The sequence below is a fragment of the Plectropomus leopardus genome, chromosome 20 (assembly GCF_008729295.1).
Source record: "Plectropomus leopardus isolate mb chromosome 20, YSFRI_Pleo_2.0, whole genome shotgun sequence".
Classification (NCBI taxonomy): Eukaryota; Metazoa; Chordata; class Actinopteri; order Perciformes; family Serranidae; genus Plectropomus; species Plectropomus leopardus.
Window position 1 is genome coordinate 26,573,396 of NC_056482.1, and position 22,220 is coordinate 26,595,615.

Sequence of the window (22,220 nt, forward strand, 5' to 3'; positions counted from 1 at the left end):
TTTTGGTCATTTGGAATATAACAAAATCTTCCTCGGTAAAAGGAAAAACTTAAACCATCATTATAGATTAAAAATAAATAAAAACTAAAAACAAATAAGTAATAATACAAATAAAATAATAATAAAATTCATCTACTTATACAGCAATGCTTGCATACATCTTTTATTATAAATTCAAACCAAAAGTTAAACAAACATAATCCCTTGACTATATAAAATCAGATATGTATAATCCAAACTACTTTTTGAGAATAAAAAAAGCAAAAACTGACATTATTTCACATTTTTTTCATTTCTGACATCAAATATACTATAAAAATGCTCACAATGATTGTGATAGACATGACGATAGTGATATTTAGAGACAGGAGGTTTAGGTGAGAGGATACAGGATTTGAGTGTGTGCTGGGACACGCAGACTCACCCCGGGTGCCGTGGCCACCACTCTGTAGGGGAACACAAACAGATCCAACCCACCAGCTGGAAAATATTCTTGAAGAGCCCAATGATCTGCAGAGCGAGCATATCCTGCAGAGAGACAGGAAACGCAGCGTCACGGCACGATAAACGTCTCAGAGGACGAGCTCAGCGGGCTGAAAGACGTGAAGTTACCTGTCTGCAGTCGTCTCCCACTTTAAAGATGGCGGCCTGCCAGCAGACCCGGCGTGAGCCGTCTGGATTTCTCCTCTCCGTCCTCCAGAGAGTCCGAGGGGCAGCGGAGACCCTCCCTCTCTAGTTCGCTCACCCGCAGCGCTTCACCTTGAACTTGGCCAGGTACGGCGCCTTGGCAGCACTGCGAGCACACGCAACACGTTCCCGTGAGGTAAACGTAGACAGATTTGCAGGATACAAACACAATTTTATACATACATTTCCAGGACTTTTCCATGACTCCATAAATTCACCGAAACGACTATTGACTATTGGTTCTTTTTCATTACTACATAACAGCTTTTTAAAATATATATTATTTTAAAACAATAATGAAATCAGAACAAGACTAGGACTAATTATTGAAATATAAGTAAGGGACTGTTCATTATTTATGAGAGGGGAGGGGGTGCTGCAAAAAGGGGGAGGCATGTCAAATAATTTTTTAAGCACTGGGGAGTTTTTTTTTGCTTAGGGGAGGGGCATACAACTTTAAATGGCTGTATTTAATTTTTTTTAAATTTAAAAATATATATATATTTTTTTTAAATAAATTTAAAAAAATTATTTATTTATTCTTTTGGTTATTTTTAAAGAAAACATTCAGCAGATTGCGATTTTTAAGGACAACATTTGGGCAGATTTTTATTTTTTATTTTAGTAATTTTTGAAGATAATATTTTGGTAATTTTGGTCTTTCAAACCCACATAATGTTTTCTTTAAAAATTCCCAAAATTACACCATTTTCTCTGCTAGAAACTGTAAAAACTGAAATTATCTTTGGATTTTCAAACTTCTTCAGTCCTTTAAACACATGTGTCATGATACTGGATCTCCCGTTTTACCTCTGCATGGGCGTTCCAGACTTGTAGTCGATGTCCAGCACGATGGCTTCAGGGTTACTCGGTAAGTAACAGCCTAAAAAACGCCAAAAAGAGACACATAAATCACTTCAAACTTCAGTAACGTTTTTTTTTTCACGCGCTGTGGAAAAACACGTTACCTGGCTGGACTTTGATATCTGACAGAGCTTTGAGACAGGCCCTTTTCCTCTCCTCTCCCTTTGGGACCGGCCTGGAACATTAAAAATTCAGATTTAAAGAAAAATACTCGAATGTTTGACGATGATTTGCACAGTTTTCAGTGATGGATTTACTTGAGAATGGCGGACACGTTGGTGATCTTGTTGAAGAATTCAAACTCTCGCTGGTAGAAGTCTTTGGCCGGACCCAACAGAGAGCCCGTGATCTCCTCGACCATCTGCTCCAACAGGTCCCCGATGTCCGCTGCACCGATTAATGAGGCGGAGATAATGTGATTACATCCACTTCATTTGATTTAATCAGACTTAATAAGGGTTTTCCCACGAGGTGGATGGTATAATTACACATTACTAAAAAAAAATATCCCATTAACCTATTAACCTTTTAACAGTCACACTAAGAAATACCTTTATAGATTATAGATCGCAGAATATGTTAACAAAAAGCATCCATCTATTAAGATTTTTCCCTTGTATAATGCATTGTAAAAAGTCAATGTAATATAATAAAAATCTTAAAAAAGTGATGTAATATAATAAACATAAAGATACATAAGAAAAAATAAATAGATGCAAATAAAAATTTATTTAGTAAAATAAAAGTCGATAGAATTTATGGTAAAAAAAGTCAATATACAAAGTATATAAAGTATATAAATGTAAACAAACAAGGCAAACAAAGCAAAGGTAAAATAGAGGGGGGAAAAAAAGATTTCTGGCATTGCCCAAATTAATCCACTGTTCATTAAAGCGGTCCATTTTCACCTGTAACTTTGCTGTCATTTTTTAAATAATAATCAACACACTTGTCGCCCCGTCTCTCCAGAGGTTTATACTGGGGGGCTGCGGCTTTAGACAGGAAGCCGGTATCATCTTTTTTGCTGTTAAAAGCAAAATCCTCAGTAAATCCTCCTTTTGTTTTTTGTTTTTTCCAATTCACTTCACTGATTTTGACTCTTCTGTGTAGGTGCATTAACACGCGTCACGTAAAGGCACGTATACACACAAAAATGCTCATGACGTAGCCGAATGTGTACACGAATGCAAAGTTAAACAGCAAGTTTATCTGCGGGCTTAAATTTTCTCGGCAGGTACTCACGGTCTTTCTGGTGTCCCTCCTCGTCCATGAAGATGTTGGTCTTCATGTTCCAGATGAACTGGTGGGCGAGAAGCTGAGACTTCTGGGCCGCCCACAGGATGTACTCCCTCACATAACCCATCTGAGCAGCACAGAGGAGCAGAGTTTTTAACTGATTCATCAAGGACGATTAAATCAAAACAGTTGCTGATTAATTTCTGTCAGTTTATTGATTAAGTTGAAGCAGTTTTACCTTATCGTAACGGAGCGCCTGAACAATCTGAGGAATGTAGAACAAGATGGCGTCCTAAAACACGAAATAAACACATGTAATTTTAGGAGAGCTGTGACTTTCCCCAAAGTTGTATTTCTGTACGACAATGACCTGTGAGTGTGACTTTTTTTTGCAAGCATGAGCGAGGAAGAGAGGCCCCCGTGATTGTATATAATTGTATTAATTGTTAATCAGAGCGACAGACAGGGATCAATAAAGTATTTCTGATTCTCTGATTCTGACTCTGAGTGTGAGACTTACTGGAGGAAAGGAGCGCAGCACTTTAACCCCGTACTGAGCGGTGAGAGGATGAGGAGGGTACATGCTGCTGAAGTAGGACAGACCAGTGGGCGGGTCTGCTGGAGCCCAGCACAGGATGTGGCTCAGCTCGGGAGAGTCGGCATCGATGGTGTGCCACGTCACCAGGAACTACGAGGAGAAAAAAAACAACATTAATTCACAAACATAAAAGTAAAATTGGTCAGTCTTTTCTGTATAGATATCTATAAATATATTTATTTATATTAATTAATTAATTATTTAATTAATTTTATTATCATTGTTATTTAATTAATTTTTATTTATTATTATTATTATTATTATTATTATTATTATTATTATTTATTTGTTTATTTTATTAATTTATTTTTTTTATTATTTTTAATTTATTTATTTATTTTAACTTTTATTTTTTATTTTTTTTCTTCTTAGATAATTTAGGGTCTGTGTATGTGTTTGCTTGTGTTTTGATGGGATAGATGTGTTGTCATTCAGGTAAATGTTGTTTGTGGTAAAAAATATTTCTTTGTACAGTCACTGTTTTGTTCAGTATTGTCAATGAATAAAAAGACATTTGAAACAAAGAAAAGTAAAATTGGTTGAGCTTCACTCGACTGAGCGATCTCACCTTGACGGCCTCGGGTACGTCACTGACAGCTCCGGGATCCAGCCTCACCAGCCGGGTCACCTCAGCAACAATGGCGTCATTCTTAAACCTGAAACACCAAAGAGTGAAAAATAATCACATAAACTGAAGATTAGGGTATTTAAATGGCTGTTACTAAAATCAGAATCAGAATCAGCTTTATTGGCTAAGTATGCTCACACAAACAAGGAATTTGACTCCGGTCAGCTTTGCTCTCAATGTACAAATTAAACATTAAATGTAAAAAAAATAAATAAAAACAGAAAATTATAGTTTTAAATGTACATATGTACAAGCCCTAGTTAAAACAATTTAGCTAATATATACAAATTAAGTAAAAAAAACAAGTTAAAAAGAGTACAAAACGTGCATTAGTGAATATTCTGACTCTCTGTGACATTAAGAGTTCATCAGAGCGACAGCCTGCCGGAAGAAGAAACTGTTTATTTGTGGTCAGAGAGAGAAAGAGCGAGAGATGACCTGGTCGGGAGCTGCATGGCCAGGTAAGGTGCGATACCCCAGGCCAGGTTGACGTTGTCCTTCCACTGTTTCTCAGTCAGACTGATGTATTTGGACCTCCAGTTGGCGATGCTGGTCTCCACCGACTGCTCCGTGGCGATGGCCAGTTCCTGAGTGGAAAGCGGGTTGTACCACGTCGTCAGCCGCTCGATCTCGCTCGCCTGAAAAGAACACGGAGCGTGAAGGGCAGGTGACAATGAGCATCGGGGCTTTAATACAGAAAAATGACAATTTACTGTCAGCACTCACCAGTAAGGCCAGCAGCAGAGTCCTGCGCTTCATGTAGTATTTGTGCAGCTGCGTGCCTCGGTTACTCTTCTTAGACGTGCCTTTGAGGGGAGGAGATATGAAGACAAACCACTGAGTAACTTTACATTTTTAAGGCGTTTTTTATCTGTATCTCTGTTTGTGTTCTCGTGAAACATCATCAGTCACAGCGCAGGTGCTGCTTTTTGCTCTCTGAAATCCAGGAAAAGTGGCTAAATTTATTTCAAAATCATGTTAAGAAGGAAACAACCCAGAAATTTGCAAGAAAAAAAGTAAAAAGAAAAAGAAAATTACCTGAAAAAAAAAAATATATAAAATAAATAAATAAAAACTATAATAATAAATGCATACAAAAAGTAAATTGCCTGAAAATGTGCGTTCAAAATTATGATAATTCTATAAAATAATTTAAAATATATGAAATTATGATAATTCTAAATATAGTTCTCTAAAAAATCTCTTAGCTATTTTAAAAATAATTTTCTAAATCAACTACTTTCTTGTAATTTGCAGCCCACGTCATGTTTTTCTGGAAAGAAATCAAATCAAAATGGTTAAATGCTTTTGAAATAGATCTGAAAGTAGCACAAGAACAGTGATGGCACTCCAGGTTTCAGAGGTTTAATTATTTAGTAGTCTCTGCTTCTGGTTACTAAATGTGATGTTTAAACGAAAGACAAATTAATTAAAAATAAATAACGGCTTTATAAATTAAAAAATTAAAAATAAATAGATTTCAAAATATCAAATAGAAAACAAGACAAAAATTTAAATATTTGTGAAAGGTGTCTGTAGGTTTCAAAGCATTAATTTGAGGTCCAAATTTTGCCAAGTTAAAAGATTAATGTACAAACAAACACAGGCAGAGTCCCAAACATACAGGTAAGAATGTTTAGAAGGTGACGGAAATAAAAACCTTCGAGGACCGGAGTTCATGAGTCGGTACCTGATTTCTTGGAGGCGGTGGACATGCCGCTGGACAGCGGGTAGGTGTTGATCCATCCCTGCCCGCTCTGCTGGGAGCGAGCGCTGGAGTCCATGTTGCTCCTGAGGTCGGCCGCGTTCATCACCGACAGACTGTTCAGGGACGAGTCCTGATTATCTGTTCACATACAAAGAGACTCAGTATGGCCGAAACACAGCAAACTGGTGTAGAAATTTGGAAGAAAAGCTTTTTTTTCCACACATAAAGCCATCTAATGTCAACATTTTGACTTCTACAAAGCGATAAACATTAATAACAGTAATGATCGATGATGAGGGAGTTTCGGAAGAGCGAGATGATGCGTCAGTTAGTCCTCTGCTGTTGTGATGGTCATGCAGTTCAAAGCAGGGAGACCTGGGGCTGTAACGGTTTGTGCCGAAACATCGTGGAACAAGGGGTCAAAGTTCAGCGCACGCAGCCCCCCGCGCAGAATATACATAAGAAACAAAATCTGGAACCAAAGTTAAAAAGTGTGAGGTCTGCCAGGAAATTTTAAGCTGTGCGCCGTTAGCAACACATGCTGAGATTAACACAAGATGACCGAATACATGAATAAAAGCGAGCGATTGTGTATCAGACGAGTGTGACGTGTCGGCGTTTTGGATGATTTGACATATCGTCAAGCTTCAAATAAAATTAGACGCTCTTTTACTAGCTCAGTGTGGCAACACATTTTGACAAATAAAGGCCTGTCTCAATTAGAGGCTCGGTCTAGTTACCATGGTTACCATGCAGTTTATTTTTAAAGAATAGTTCAAATTAGTTAGCTGCTTATATCATGCAAACAAACATCACAGTTTAAAGTTTTGTCAATATGAGCACCAAAAAAGAGCATATTATCAGCATTGTAAACAAGAAAAACGCAAAAAAAAAGATTAGTAGAAAATTAGAAAACTTTTTTTTTTAAAGCTCAGAAAAATGCTCAGTGAACTATAGTCATAGTTATCATAATTATACATTTAAAATTAAATTATTATTATATTTTTTAAGCATGTTTAGATCATTTTTTTCTTTGTATTTTTTTGTTTGGACTTTTTGGCAAATTTTCAGATAATTTTTTTTGTGCTTTTCACAGATTTCTTGCCAACTTCTGGGTCATTTCTTCTTGTGTTGCTTATCACCTTGATTCAAATTTTTATGAATAAAAAAGGGCAATTTGTCCAATTTCAAAGGGTTAAACAAATAATTTCATTGCATTTCCATCACTGCTAAGCAACTTCTGCGTAACAGGAATCAAAAGCTTGCCCCATATAGACGCCTGTTTTTAAGCAAATGACAGCCCGGGGTTTTAATTGCAATTTTAAGATTGCCAAGATTGAACTAACAGAAATACTCATCTTAACACACAAGTTTAATTTTATATAATTCTATATTGTCTTTCGGGGAAGGTGTTTGTTCTGTATTTGTTCACTGTGATACAGAAGTGTCTGAAATGTTTCTTAGCTTTATAATGAAAATAGCTGACCAAAGTTATCAGAGGGCAACTAATTAACAGCTGACAAATATCTTTTCCTTCTTCCAAAAATATCAGTCCATGATAAATACAGAGGAGAAGCTGATAGTGCAGGGATAACCATTACATTTGTCACATGGAGGACATTTTAGACTTAATACACACTTTAAAAAACGTCTGGAAGAAGATAAGCAACAAAATTGGGATTTTGGGTAAGTAGGCTATGATATGGTGCTGGTTTTGGTCCTCTAGCAAAGTAAAGTGAAACCTGCCTCCACGCCCTTAAAAGATGGCACAAAATGGACATCCAGCTGCTGATTTAGTTTTTTCAGGTGCTAAAACGACGCAGCATGTGTCCTTACCTGCGTGCTTTTGTTATTTTTTGCTGTACCAAACGGACCCCTGAGTACCGTTACAGCCCGCGGGAAAACCAGCAGGATTCACATGTAGGTAGAACCTGCCTTGAACCACTGATACTGGGTCAGGTGTTATTTGGTCTTGTTAATGCGCGAGGGTGAGGGGGGGGGGGGGGGGCGATTAATCTGATCCAGGATCAGCAGTCAGAGGACTCGTCTACCTGAAGCGCTTCGATGTGTATGAGAATGAGACCATGTCTTTTCTCGGGGCGTCGGGGATGAAGAGGAGAGGACTTTCTGGGATGGAAGAAAAAACATTTTTGACTTGTAGTTTCTTCTTTTGGAGCTGATCAATCGAGGAGAGGGGCAGACGGGTGGGGCTGACATGATGAAGAATCATGCGTCTTGACGCGGGCGACAAATTTGCGCTTTTCCTCACAGCTGCTTACAGACCGAAAACAGTTTGTGAAAGTATGAGGAGTCAAACAGAAGAAGGAAAAAGGGGAGAAAGTGTATGAAAAAAAGAGGAATTAGGATGAGGAAAAAAAGCTATAAAAAGGTGGGTTTGTTTTACAGATAGATACCAGAATCTATCAGCAGCACTGTGAGGACAAACAGCGTCAAATTTGACCCGCGTAAAAGCATGCCCCTGCTGCAGTGCAGTCCGAGCTCCACCGCTTTAGGCTTACTTAAGATAGAAATCGGAGTAGTGCTGGACACGATAAGCGATCCAAATATCCCGGCAGAGAGCGTGCTCGGGGCTGGGGTAGTACCAAGCTCACCAGGTGGGACCAAGTGGCACGCGGCCAGGTACTTCTTGTCGGACAGGATGCTGGCGTAGAAACGGATTATGATGCTGATGTCCTCGCGCAGGTGCTTGTCGCCTTGGGTGGGAAATTTTGGAGACACGCTGGAGGAACAGATGCGGGAGAGTTAGATCATCAACAGAACAGAGTTGGTTGCTTTCTCTTTCTAATCATGTTTTTTTAAAGGTGTTTCGGGGTCGACAGATTACCAGCCTGACTGATTTTTATATTTGGCATTTTGCCGATTATCTGTATTGGCATTTTATTTTAAAGATTGCCAATAAAATTAATAGATGAAAAAGTGTGCGTGTTATACCCGACCAACACCAGGGAGGACAGTCTGCAATATATGCAAAAAAATTGTCTGCATGGGAGGAACTTTTATTTCTATTTATAGTTTTTTAATTAAAATTTTTACTGGACTGGACTTTACTGGACTATAAAAAAAGTAATACATTTAAATTCATTTAATGACTGCATGAAAATATTTGCTTCAACGCCGAAATGTGAGTGTGTGCAAGTACCTGAAGTAATCAAAGGCTGTGGAGTAGATCTTCTCTCGGAGCACGTTTCTTACAGTTGAATTGGTGAGGACGTCAGAGTGGAGCAGAGCCAGACCCAGAGTCAGCAGCCTGCAGCACAGAGACATTTCATTGCTATAAAAACATCTGCATCACAAAATGTTTCTTTTTAAAACAAATCTGCATCTTTGAGCCAGATTTTTGCTGATTGCCTTTTGAAATAATTCGCACTCTTTCACTCTTTGCTACAAGATTTAAATTATTGTGAAAGGTGTCTGAAAGCAGCACAAGAAAAGTGAGCATAGAGATAATAACACACACCATGCATCATCTTTAGGCTTTGTGTGTACCTGAAACGAGGTCCAATGGCAGCTACGTGGCGGTTGAGGCTACTCTTAGCCCCGCCGACGTTCAGAGACAGCGAGCGCTGCAGCAAACTGCCGAAGATCTCCACTTGATCTGCGCTGGAATACTTTGCTATCTCAAACCTCTGGACTAGAAACTAGAGAAATACATGAGAGGCAGTAAGTGGAGGAAAATATTGATGAGAGCATGCAGGAATGAGAAAAGCAGAGTGCCGTTTGTCTGACCTCGATCCATATCTGGTGCGGGGTAACGTCTGGAGGGCAGGGTATCGGCTGGCTCTCTTCTGACGCAGCCAGAGGATCGGCCTCCACCTGAGCGTCCGAGAACAGGCCCATCTTCAGCTCCACGGTCATCTGCCACGCTCCCGCCATCTCTCGCATAAACTAGGCAGCCAAAAGAGGAGACTGACAGTGTGCATAAAAAACAACAAGGACACAAAATAATTGAGAAAAAATAACAAACATGTATGTACCGGTACTTCCACTCCGACACGAGCTGCCAGCAGCCACTCCCAGCAGGCGATGGCCGTTTCCATGCCGTGAGCTGTAAACATCTTGAGAGGAGACCAGCAGAGGTGATGCAGGAGCTGAGGATCGCAGTCTGGAGACAAGAGAAAGTAGCTGTCAGATCACAAATCCAGAGCATTTTAACCCTCTGAGACCTGAGCAAATCAGTTTCTTTTAAATACACAGGGAGAAGGCAACAAGCAACTTAACAACATTGTCAAAAAAATTGCAAGAAATTAGTAAAAGAAATTACAAGAAAAATACCTGAAAATAAGCAAAAAAGAGAAAAAAGAAAGGAAAGTAAAAAACAAAAATAAACAAGAAAATGACCCAAAAATTGCTGACATTTTTTTAATTTATCTTAGATAATTTTTTGGGCTTTTAAGCCTTCAACTGAAAGGACAGACTAAGTGTGGGGAGAGAGAGCGAGGGGATGACATGCAGCAAAGGGCAGAGGCCGGAATCAAATCCACGGCTGCTGCGGTGAGTGGGAAAAATTTATTTTTAAAATGTGCAGCATTATTTTTCTTTAACATAATTTTGAAATCAAAATATAGTGATTATAAATATTGTTTTCTGGCCATTTTTCAACATCTGCGGCCAAATAAACAGAGCCCTGAATTCAATCTAAAACTTAACAATTGAGTCAACATCACAGGGAGAAAGGGAAACCTTTGGTGTTGATGAGCAGGGCGGCCAGTTTGAACATGGCCTCGGTGAAGGCTTCGGGCTGCGCCGACTCTAAAGCCTCCCCCATCTGCTTGATCATCAGCCGGCTCAGATCAGACTGTCCTCGGACCGCCTGGGCGAAGTGGATCATTCCTGATACCTTCAGACAGAAGAGAAAAGATGTGAGCAGGAGAAGCAGAAGTATAAAAGTATTTTATTTACAAAGACAGATTTAATGTTCGTGAGATCTTGCTGCATTACAGGGTTCCCATTAGATTTTCAACGACCCAAAATACTTTTTTTTCCTGCCCCACTTACCTGCCGTTTTTCAAACATATCAAATTCTAGCTCTATGCATACATGAAGAGAGAAGCAGAACATAGAGACATAATGAAGAATTGTACATAATCGTAAAAAAAACCCTCACATTGACGCCTATTACAGCTACGTTATGTCGAGTGTGGCTGCATTACAGTAAACTGAAGTAATTTTCGACACCAGCCAGACTGCTCTAGCTGTTCTTTTATTTTCCATGTATGAATGATAACACATAGCCGTAATATTGGGTGCGTTTTGGTGATTTTACCTCTCCAGCATATCTGTTTCGGAGGTTTAGAGAGGCCATGAAGTTGGAGTAGTCCTTCTTCACACAGGCTGGCCTCTCCGTCAGCTGGGTGGACTGCAGCAGAAAGCATATCAATCGTTATTAGGCAGAAAGAATATAAAATGTCAAAATCAAAAATTAAGTAACAAATGCGTTTTTGAAAGCAGCTCTGCGTGCACTGTTTTCTTGCTATAAATATTCTGGAAGTTTATCACAATTGTTTGTGCAAATTAATCTAAACTTAAAATCATTGCCGATGGTCATAAATGATAAAAGAGTGGCTGAGGTATGTGGCGTCCCACAAGGCTCCATTCTTGAGCCACTTTTGTTCCTGACATTAAGCAGTGACTTTTGCAGCAATAATAAACATTAGTATATGAAGAGTCAGTTTGTGACCTACCCCCAGTGTGGTGCTCTGTCTGTTGTAACCAGCAAAGTGCAGGATGCTCTCTGTGGCCATGGCCAGGCCGGTGTGCTGGGAGAGACCCGACACCCAGTTCTGATGTTTGTTCAGATACTCCTGGAAAAAAACAAAAACAAAAAAACATGAAGTACACAGTTGAAGCGTGTTTTATACCTAAACAGTCAAAAAATCCAAAGCTATTCAGTTCATTATCATGCACGACAAAGAAAAGCATCAAATTTGCACTTTTAAGAAGCATGAAACCAGCATATATATATATATAACATTTTGCCACATGTTGCATACTAATTTTATAAAACTCAGAGTTTCAAAAAGAAATGTTACCTGGAGGTGTGATTTGGTGACAGATGGCGCCCACTTCATCGCCTCTTTAAGGATCTCCCCACAACGAGCAGCAAAATCCTTCACGATGCTCTACAATTTAAGATACCATATGTGTTTGATCATTTTAGACTAATTACAGATGGAGACATTTTTGAAAAGACAGTATGTAATGCTGAGTACTGCATGAGATGAGTAAAATTTTACCTCTCTGGCTTCGTATGTATCTGGGACAGTGATTCTGTACGGCGTGTCTGGGATGTCGTAATAAGGTTGGTCTTTATGAATGTCCTGAAATTGCAGTGTAAACATCACTTTCAATGCCATGGTAAACACATCTGTTTAGTATGAAAATAGACTAAGAGATAAATGTTACACTGCTGAGGAGTCCACATTTGTAATCACTTACTGCACTGAGTGAGAGGGACAGCGTCTGCAGGATGTCCAGCATCGTCCTCAGCACACGACCGCTCCACAACAAGTGGGGGAAACTGAGGAGAGAGAAAAATGACTGCTGACACTAACCTGTTTTAAACAGTTTATAAAAGAGCCTGTGCACTATTCTGAGTGACAGAGTATGTGTAAAGATGCACTCTCACGTTTCGGCCAGGCCGGACAAATATTTGTCGGCCACTCTGCGGATCCTCTTGTGGATGTGGTTGAAGTTGACCAACAGGAACTGAGCGTGACGTTCCAGCTCCTCCTCATGGGCTTTGGTTTTGGGCTGAAATTTGTTAAGATTAAGACTGAAATGAACATCTGACTATTTTCTATATTAATCTGTAAATCATTTGGCCCTTGAAATGTTCGAAAGTGGCGCAATATGCCCATCTTTTATATCCTTAAGTCCAAAGTAATGTCACCAAATGTCATGTTTTGCTTCTGACAACAGTCCAAAGTTTAGGTTACTATACACTAAACAGAGAAAAGCAGCAAATCTTCACATTTGGGAAACTAGAAAATGAAATGTTTCATACATTTTACAAGACAAACTGATTAAACAACTGATAGAGTTTCAAAGTAGCTGCAGATTCTCTCTGACGGGCATCTCTGATATTACATGCTACCAGACTGATGTTTTTCTTATTTAGCGTATTGCTATTGTAATTCATGTTTAGGCATTGGATCCCTTTTTAAAATGTATCAACAAGCTATATCTATATTAATTAAACTTTGTTTTATTTTAATTAAATTATTTATTTATTAACTATCAGCCAGTTTAATTATTTTTTTCTCCTCTATCCTAAATTTTAATGTTTGTAATACACCTGATTTCATTGTTACGCACTTTTTAGTGCGCCCATTTTGAGTTAGGCTTTTTTTTAAAAAACATTTTTTTCATGTCTGTGTATGTTTATATAAATGCAAAATTACTTAAATAAAGTAATAAAATGAATTGCATTAACTATAATTAAGATACAATCGTGGTATGTGCTAAGCCTGCAAATAAGTGCCAGGGAGAAAAAAATTGCAATTTTTTAATTTACGAGGTATTTTATACAGTCTATGTTATTTACTAAGATTACAGATGTTGGAGTGTAAAAAATGTTTTCTGCTTCTGAATATTACTGAAAACAAGACACGTTTGGAATTGCAGGAGAACAGTCTGTATATATATTATAACAAATTATCACCATTTCACTTTCTTTAATAAACGGTGGTGCTTTTCCCAAATGTTACATCTCTGACACAGTCTTCTCTGCTGCAGTGATAAATCAGCTGTGGAGGCGACATGTATTAATTTTTTTACACCCCTCGCCTACCTTACCATACATAATGTAGAAGAGGCAGTTTTCAAATGTGCCTTACTGTTTGAATGTTGCAGGCATAAAACATTTGTGCAATCCTTCACTACACAAGGACAAATGCACTCGGGATCAAAACACACAATCAGACCCGATCTCAGGTATCACGGGTCTGATTTAACATCATATGCAGAAAGACCTCAAAAACCTTGTCACTAACAGCAATCACACACTGCATCATATCCTGAAAAGAATATATAAAAAATTAATGCATATAAAAAACAAGTAATACAACAAGTTTTATGTCTTTTTTTTGCTTCTGCTTACCGGATTTATCCTTCTGTATCGCTCTGTCTTCAAAGTACCGAAACATGACCTGGAAACGGTCCGAGTCCAGAGCACGCAGCATCCTAAACGATAAAGATCGAACAAAATTATATATTAAAATCAGAATCGGTGAACATGCACATAAGCCAGTCTATACTATGTTGACATGTTGGTTTACCTCATGTACTCCAATCTGTAAACAGACAGCAGATATGTGGACATGGCAAAGTCCAGCTTGTTGATGAGAGCAGCCACCTCAGGAGGAGGATCCAGCAGGTTGATGATGGTGCTCCGCAGATCATTCAGCTCCGCCTGAAACACGACAACAAACCATGAAGAAGTGTCTTCCTTATGTGAGCGTGTCTGTGCACGTGTGTGAGCACTCTCATACCGGAGTGACGGTGTCGTTCTTCAGCGCAGAGTTGTACTGCAGCTCTGAGCGTAAAGGTTCCCCGCTGGGAAACGTGAGCAGCGGTGATTTGGTGGCAATCTCACAAACTCCCTCATACCACTCCTCTGGCCACAGACCTGTAGATTTTAACAGAAACAGCTGTATGATAGATTAAATCACTGATACTCAGTTCACAGCTGGAGGGCCAGACAGGGTGCCAGGTGGCCCCGCAACCATTTTCTCATTCATCATAAAAATAAAGTTATTCACATTGGGAGTTGTTTTTGTACTTTTAGGATCCATAAAGTGTGCATAAAAAAGAATCAAAATAAAGCTTGTTTATTAAAAAAATGCCAGTAAAGGATCCCCTGCACCCCAGACAGAGGTCCCAGCTAAGACCCCAATGTCCTAAAATCCTAGAAACATCCTAAAATCTGAGAAATGTCCTAACATTTTAGAAATGGCCTAAATCAGACAAACATGCTAAAATCCTAGAAATGTGAAAATTCCCAGATGTCATAAAATCCTAGAAACCTCTTAAAACCTTTGAAACATCCTGACGTCCTGGAAATGTCTTAAAATCATTCAAATGTCCTAAAATCTGAGAAACCTTCTCAAATCTTAGATATGTTCAAAAATCCTGTTTGGGGGCTGCTTGGGGATGTTTAGCACTTCTGCCCTCCTGTCATTTTTGCAAAATTGGCCCAAGAGCAAAGCAAGCTGAGTGTCCTTGGACTAGATCATATTTAAATTAAGTAAAAATCGAATTGCCTAATTCAGCGTTAGATGTTTTGGACAAACTGTACCTGAGCCTTCCACAGCAAACCCCATGACGACAGAGTACAGCCAAAAGTCCCTGAAGAGCTTCTGCAGACGCGGCTTGGCTTCTTTAATTGGTGGCAACCTCTTAGTCAGCTAACAGCAGAAGAAGACAACAGAGAATATTGCTCTGTGATTATTATGGTATGCAGTAGATATCACCCTGGAGAGCATTTAAAATGTTGTACCTGTAGGACATCATCATTTTCTTTTAAAAAAACACAAAGAGGAAAAAAGAAACGAAAGTAGAGGGAAGAAAAGATATGCAATTATCCTGCTTAATGTACTATATCTGCATCAAACAGGCATTACAATTGTATACACTGGGGAAACAAGTTCTGTATTTTTGATGCTGACTTTGTAAACGTCACAACAAATAAATAAAAAAAGCTACAAATATCCAGAACACTCACCACTGCAATAACAGGAATTAGGACACCGAGGTTTCCAGCACTGCTCGATGCCTGGAGAGACAAAGGAGGAGAGGAGATGGGTTACTTCATTTTTGCACTTTGGGAAATAATAAAACACATTTCAAGATATTCTAGCTGGAATATACACCTGCGTGCTTTTCATTGGCTGCTTATGATGCAGCTAAGGTTGAGTCAGGGTCAACGTTTTTGCTGGGCTGCTTCTTTTTTGGAGCTTCTCCCTGCGTGTTGACACTGCAGCCTCTTTGCTACTGTGTTTGTGAAAGTGTGTGTGTGTGTGTGTGTGTGTGTGTGTGTGTACCTTCAGAGCCGGGCCTTTGTCTGAGGCTCTCTCACTCGCTCTCTTCCCTTCCAAACCCAGCTGCACGAAAAGCTCCAGCAGGTTGACGAGCAGCTCGTCGACCATCTGCTCAGCCTGGAGGTTCGCCGCGATGTTCCCCAGAGCATTTATCACCGCCAAGGAGCAGTGTCTGCACACGGCAGAGGACACATTCACTTCACTCTCATGACACACTGTGAGTAATAACGAGCGTGTTCTCCCACTTTCTCATGAACCCCGACAGCTGTATCTGTGTCACCTGTATCCGTGGTCCTTGTAGTCTTTGGTGGAGTAGATCATGGAGCTGGCTTTCACGCTGATCTGCTGGAACAGATTCCACACCTCCTGGTAGATGTATTGCTAAGATGAAAGGAAAAAATACAGCATTAGATATGCTCAAAAACAAGTATTTACAGTGGTTGAAAATAACAGTTTTTACATAAACCAAAGAGCTGTGCATTTCTGTGATAGCAGATCACTGAGCCAAGACCCCAGGATCAGCGCCAGGCTCTGAGGTTAATTTTACATAATGGCCAAAAGTGGAATTACTCCTTTCAGGTCCGTTTTGGATGCAAACGAGCCCAGAAAGACTTTTTCTGATTGGCTTATATCGGGAAAGAGATGTCTGTAAATAAGTGGATAATTTTTTGTGAGACTCAAAATCCTCGTTTTACTCATTTTACTATCTAGATTCAAGCCATCAGGTTTGATAACATTTGAAAAGTCTAAAAGAGCCGCAAGATTAAATTATTTTATCGCCATTAAAGAAAGCGAAGCACTAAACCCGAAGTCAGTCACTCTGCCAGTGGAAGTTAGCCGCTCGGGCACACTCAGCCGCTGAAAGTCTCAAGTGTGCAAGCCTCATGGGCCCTGTACTTCAGAAGATCCAGGTACTTTGATACAGCTGAAATAGAGCTTTTTTTGCTTCATGCACTACAGAGCAGCTCTCATAGGAATGAAAGGGACCCCACTTCCATGCACTGTGCTCGAAGAAAAATGTATTTAAAATTTCAGACTTCCTGTTGTGTTTTTTTAAACTCTTGGGATGTTAAATGAGCATCCTAATTTTCACCTCTGGGTGAAATGTACTATGGGGGCTGCTTGGTTGAAAATTTCTAGGTGGCGCTATTTATATATTTTCTCACACCAGAGGCGAAAAACCACCACCAGTGGTCACAAGTTCTGACGCGCTTGCAAAGTTGTGTGAGTTTTCAAGCTCCTTTAGACACTCAAAAACATAGAATAATGATAAACAGAGCAATTCAGTTACTCGCACTCACAAATACTCACATTGCCTGTGATGACCATGCAGCCGAGCTGGTCTATGATGAGGACGTCGAGCTGCGACGGAGGCTGACAGAACTTCTGCTGGAGGATCTGGAGGATTGGCTCCATGACTCTGGGGGTGTCCCGTAAGGCCACCGCGATGTGTCCCAAAGCCCTGATGGTGTGGTCTGGGATCAGGTGAGCGTCCCTAAAGAAGAGAGGCAAACATCTGTAAATACACTCCAAAAAAACTTTATTATCATCAGTATGACATGACACCTGACTCACTTATCATTCTCCTGGTAGATGTAGAGACGATTCGACAGACTGGCGAGAAAAGCTTCCACAATGACGTTATCCATCGTCAGTCCGGCTTTCAGGCACCTGAACACAGGAGGAGAGATTGAAAAGTGAAGGCTGTGTTGATACTTGTGTGCGTGTGTGTGTGTGTGTGTGTGTGTGTGTGTGTGTGTGTATTCACCTGCAGATGTTATCGATGGAGATGTCCCGCAGCTGCTCGTACATGGAGGGCTGGCTCTTCTTGCTCGAATGGGTGCTGAGGGTTGACTGGGAATGTTCGTTGGTCACGTGGATCTTTATCTCACTTCCCCCTTCAAAACAATTAAGGTTTGATAAGAAAACATTTAAAAGAAATGTAGCCCAACGTGCTTTACAAGAAAGAAATCACATACACAACATGCTTCACATCACAAGATATAAAGATAAAAGGACCACCAAGTAAAAATAAAATAAAATCAAAACAGAATACATAGAATTCATCTTCACTTTGATAAAAACCTGCTTGATAATACTAGAAAAATAAGATAAAATTAGGATAAAAACTGAATCCACAGAATGCATAACACAAGATGGAAAATAAAAAAACAAATAAAAAAAAACATTGACATTATTAATAAAAATAAGGCTAAAAACAGAGTATATAATTTGTGTAAAATAAAAGGAAATACAATATTTAAAGAAGTAATAAACTCCATTTAAGTCAAAACTTAGGACATTATCCTGTCTTTTGTTAATTCTTTATCTTCCTTGAAGGATTAGTTTGACTAACTTTGTTTTTTTCAGAGCAAACGGAACAATTTCTATATTCACCTGCTGTTTCTTCAATTGTGTCTATTGTTTTTTTTTTTGGGGGGTGGGGCGGGGGTGTTGGGGATATGTGGATATGTTGTTGTAGCTGTGAGCCATGTTTTCACATAATGACATAAATCTGGGTGTTATGTGCTTTCAGACGGTTGTATGTTGTGAATTGATGACCGAATAAAGACGTGAGAAAAAGAAAACACTGAAGTGGAGACAACAGTGTTATTGAACTATGACACGCTCAGATGAGTCGTTACCTGGAGTGTACTGGCTGTGGTATTTGTACAGCTTCACCAGGACAGGAGACGGGACCACCAAGAAGTCTCTCAGGGACATGGTGACAGAGTGCGCCACCACGGGGAAGCGCTCACACAGACGACCCAGACCCTAAAGACAAAGACACGTGTGTGTAGAAAACAGACAACTACAGCTGAACGCCTTACAAACTGTGACCTGTGACAAACTGTGATCATTTTAGATCAAATCCTCAGCACTGACAAATGACTAAACATGCCAAATAAAGGGTTCAATCCTGATTTCATCATCTCAAAAATATTTCAAGAATTTTTAGAACAGCTTTTCCACGATTTTACTGAAGTTTTACGACATTTTACTTAATGTTACCATATTTTTACTATGTGCCAAGTGCTTGACTCTTAATTTGTTTCATTCTCTTTGTGTCTATGTGTGATCTTTTTTATTTTTTTGTAAAACACTTTCTAACTGTATTTTCAATCACAACTACTGGAGCTGGACGGATACATGTCCAAGTATGAGCATATTTACTTATTAAAGGGATCCCTATCACAGAGGCTGGAATCGGGTAAATTGTAGTTAATCTATTTATTAATTTAATAACTGACAACTAATGACTAAAAACAAATGCAGCTCTTATGGAAGTATAAGGTTTAATCATGACAAGTTCCTGGCAAAGTTTATTTGATTAATGGAGGATCTGCTCTTCTTTATTTATTTATTCTATCTTATTTTTGTTTTGTCTTGGGTTTTTTTTAAAATTTATTTTATTACCTGTAAGCAGCAAATGAGGAGCGGCATGTGGGCGATGATGACTTTACTGGACGTCTTGGACTGCAGCTTCTCTGATAGTTTGGTGCAAAGGTTCTCGGCTCCTGATGAAGGAAATAACGAGGGAAAACTTTTACAGAGATGACTTTAAAGGCAGATTACTTTGTATTTGAATGATTGGTGATTTTTTTTCTCACCCTGCTCCTCAGTAACAGCCCACACCATGAGGTCCACACAGGCGGCGTTGGCCTGGCAGCGCAGTTTGAGCGGGCTGAGCTCGCTCTGGAGGTACTCGACATCGTGCAGGATCCTCTGCAGCTCGGACTGGCTGCTGCTGAACTGCTCCAGCACAAAGTCATGAACCTCCTTCACAAAGTCTGTCTGCAGGTCTGAAAAACAAAGAAAACACATACTTTTTTTGTACGGATTTTCTTAACATTTTGTGCACTTTGTGCATCCAGCACTGTGACGTTATCGCTAAAATAAGGAATTACTCCCTCTGTTGCAGCTACACATAAATAAAACTGAAGCGGTAAAAATGAAATCAAGTTTTCTAAAAATCTGAAAGTTGCAGTCGAGCCCTTGGCTGTTTGAAATAAAAACAAACAGACCCTGAAGAGTTCACTGGTGGCACCAATCAATGTCGTGATTTGGAAGAAGAAATTGTTGATACATTTTGGAATAATTTGAAGGAAGAAGAGATTCATTACCTTTCAAGTTGTACAGGGTGTCTCTCAGCATCTTAAAAATGGCTACATACAGAGGATCACTGAAGGTTTTGTAATAAAGATGAAGACCAAGATTCAACTGCAAAGAAAGTAAAAAAAAGGCATAAACAAACCAGTAATGTCAAAAAAATAAAGATTAGACAAACATGTAGAGATTTTGGGGTTATACCTCCAGAAGTTCTGCCAGGGAGTCATCCAGTGATTTTAAAAACGACTCAGCGACAAACTGTTCAACCTGAAAGACAAAGAAAGTGAATGCATTTTCAATTTTGTACGTCAAAGTTACATTAAATTTTCTTCTATTTTAACGCCGCTCACCATGTGAAGGAGCTGCCTGAGCATATCCAGAGGGACGTGAAACTCTCCAGAGCTGCTTCCAGTGAAGAGAGGGGACACGGAGAAGCTGGAGCTGATGGTGGAGAAGTAGTAGTCGGGGTCCACAGCGCTGCCATCAGGGAGGTATGAGCCTGGAGAGGGAACGCAGAAGATTTGACCCTTTAACACCTGGATAGACATCGTTTTTTTTACAAGCAATTAAACCTTTGAAACATGAAAATCCAAAAACTATAATGCTTGTAAATTTATATTTAAAATAATGTTACAGAAGAAAATAAATATTTATTATTTTTACCACTGAACACCATTTTTAGGTCTTTTTTTTTTGCATTTTTTGGGCAATATCTTGGCATGTTTAAAATAAATAAATAAATAAAACCAGTTTGCTCAGGTTTTAAAGGGTCAACTCACAGCACACAGTCTCTTCGTGACATGACATCATCCCTAGCTGCCTAAATTTTTGTCCCCCAAGTGTTAAACCCAAATCGATGCTTAATGTCAGAAAGCCCAAAAGCCTGAACCGCGTCTGCTCGGGTACTGACCTTCAAAGTACTGTGCAGAGGGGTCAGCAGGTGAGACGGGCGTGAGACAGGCTCTCTCTGGACTGGCCTGGAAACACAAAAACAGTAAAAATATATCACTTTTTACAGGTTAAACGTGCCAACTTTTCCATTTAACTTTTCCCAAATGACTTCTACCTGCTGACTGGACACGGAGGAGCCTTTACGTCTCAGAGTGTCTCCCTGACACACCGTGAGCAAAGAGCTCGGCAGGATGGACCGAAAGTCGTTGAAGGACCGACGGTGCACCGCATCGCTATCATCACCTGTAGGCGGCGCTGCAGCGACCGGTCGAGGGAACAGCTTGGAGAGTAACGGCTCGTCAGTGTTGCTGTATCGGCCAAATGCTCGGGCGACACCGAGCAGGGCGGGAACAGTGTACCTGCACAGGTATTCTGTCCAGACGGCAGAGAAAATATTAATACACAGAACGAATGAGTAACATGTAAAGGAAGCGGGGGGACGTGATAAGTTAGTACCTTTTTCATGAGTGTCTGGATTCTTGCAGATATCCTGCAGCACCTGCATGATGTCCATGACCGCCTCCAGGATCTGATGATCATGTCACATCATCACATACTTCAACTCAACCATCAACGAGATACGATTTAAAGGAAAGGTTCACTTTTTTTCAGGTCAATATGCACATGGCCGTATGTACACTGAAAACAGTTTTTGGTTGTTGCAACTGTTTTCTCCTGTTTGTACTGAAATATTTCCAATGTAAGTGATTAGAGGTCAAAATCGCCAGTAAAACCGTTGTTTCCCGATGGTGCGGCACGGAATTTGGTATCTAAAAAATTCCAACACAAAATTTTGTTTACATGCCTTCAGCAAATGTCTGATCAAAAGCGAATCCTTCAACATCATATATAGCAAGTTCGCAGCAAATTCTTTATTTTTTTTTGAATAAATAAAAATAGTTCCCTGAGGTTTTACAGAGTAAAAGTTCCTCACATGCTGACACTTTCTTTGCACTTTTTCATTACTTAATTTTAACGGCAATCATTAAAATAAAGTACCGATACAAATAATCAACAAAATGCCAAATATCGGTCCTGTTAATCAGCCAGGTTTATCATCTGTCGACCCATAATCTGCAGAGACATTGTCCCTCATCTCCTACACTGGTATCCTGTCTGCAAGGAGTCTCTTCACAGCCAACTGAGAAAACACAAAACACACACATACACACCTGTCCTCGTAAGGTCTCATCACGTTGGGCGACATCTGACAGTAGTGTTACGAGACAAAAGGTGAAGTTCTCTGCGACAGGAAGGTTCTCTGCAACACAAGAAATTCGCCAAATATCAAAAACAGCACTTTAAGTTAATTGAATAACAGAGAGTTGCAGTGAATATATGATATACTTAATAATGTTTTAAAAAAATCACAAGTGTGCA

The 22,220-nt window shown here is 39.5% G+C and overlaps 1 protein-coding gene across 1 annotated transcript in view; it reads right to left on the reverse strand.

Annotated features, from left to right (window-relative positions):
* The window catches only part of pi4kaa (phosphatidylinositol 4-kinase, catalytic, alpha a), a 31,870-nt gene that overhangs the window by 4,823 nt on the left and 4,827 nt on the right, over nucleotides 1–22,220 (reverse strand). Inside the window, 48 exon segments of the mRNA XM_042509098.1 lie at nucleotides 425–477; nucleotides 480–528; nucleotides 613–681; nucleotides 683–744; nucleotides 747–793; nucleotides 1,498–1,570; nucleotides 1,656–1,726; nucleotides 1,809–1,938; nucleotides 2,794–2,914; nucleotides 3,026–3,079; nucleotides 3,308–3,475; nucleotides 3,954–4,041; nucleotides 4,452–4,651; nucleotides 4,740–4,819; nucleotides 5,704–5,859; nucleotides 8,334–8,461; nucleotides 8,882–8,989; nucleotides 9,229–9,380; nucleotides 9,469–9,627; nucleotides 9,717–9,844; nucleotides 10,423–10,579; nucleotides 11,006–11,098; nucleotides 11,424–11,543; nucleotides 11,772–11,861; nucleotides 11,976–12,059; nucleotides 12,178–12,259; nucleotides 12,368–12,492; nucleotides 13,665–13,755; nucleotides 13,840–13,923; nucleotides 14,019–14,152; nucleotides 14,232–14,368; nucleotides 15,038–15,146; nucleotides 15,464–15,514; nucleotides 15,783–15,951; nucleotides 16,060–16,160; nucleotides 17,091–17,274; nucleotides 17,355–17,450; nucleotides 17,548–17,677; nucleotides 18,425–18,554; nucleotides 19,197–19,297; nucleotides 19,391–19,582; nucleotides 19,904–20,000; nucleotides 20,091–20,156; nucleotides 20,240–20,388; nucleotides 20,800–20,866; nucleotides 20,956–21,212; nucleotides 21,297–21,369; nucleotides 22,013–22,101. Of these exon segments, the coding sequence (XP_042365032.1) occupies nucleotides 425–477; nucleotides 480–528; nucleotides 613–681; nucleotides 683–744; nucleotides 747–793; nucleotides 1,498–1,570; nucleotides 1,656–1,726; nucleotides 1,809–1,938; nucleotides 2,794–2,914; nucleotides 3,026–3,079; nucleotides 3,308–3,475; nucleotides 3,954–4,041; nucleotides 4,452–4,651; nucleotides 4,740–4,819; nucleotides 5,704–5,859; nucleotides 8,334–8,461; nucleotides 8,882–8,989; nucleotides 9,229–9,380; nucleotides 9,469–9,627; nucleotides 9,717–9,844; nucleotides 10,423–10,579; nucleotides 11,006–11,098; nucleotides 11,424–11,543; nucleotides 11,772–11,861; nucleotides 11,976–12,059; nucleotides 12,178–12,259; nucleotides 12,368–12,492; nucleotides 13,665–13,755; nucleotides 13,840–13,923; nucleotides 14,019–14,152; nucleotides 14,232–14,368; nucleotides 15,038–15,146; nucleotides 15,464–15,514; nucleotides 15,783–15,951; nucleotides 16,060–16,160; nucleotides 17,091–17,274; nucleotides 17,355–17,450; nucleotides 17,548–17,677; nucleotides 18,425–18,554; nucleotides 19,197–19,297; nucleotides 19,391–19,582; nucleotides 19,904–20,000; nucleotides 20,091–20,156; nucleotides 20,240–20,388; nucleotides 20,800–20,866; nucleotides 20,956–21,212; nucleotides 21,297–21,369; nucleotides 22,013–22,101 (5,354 nt within the window).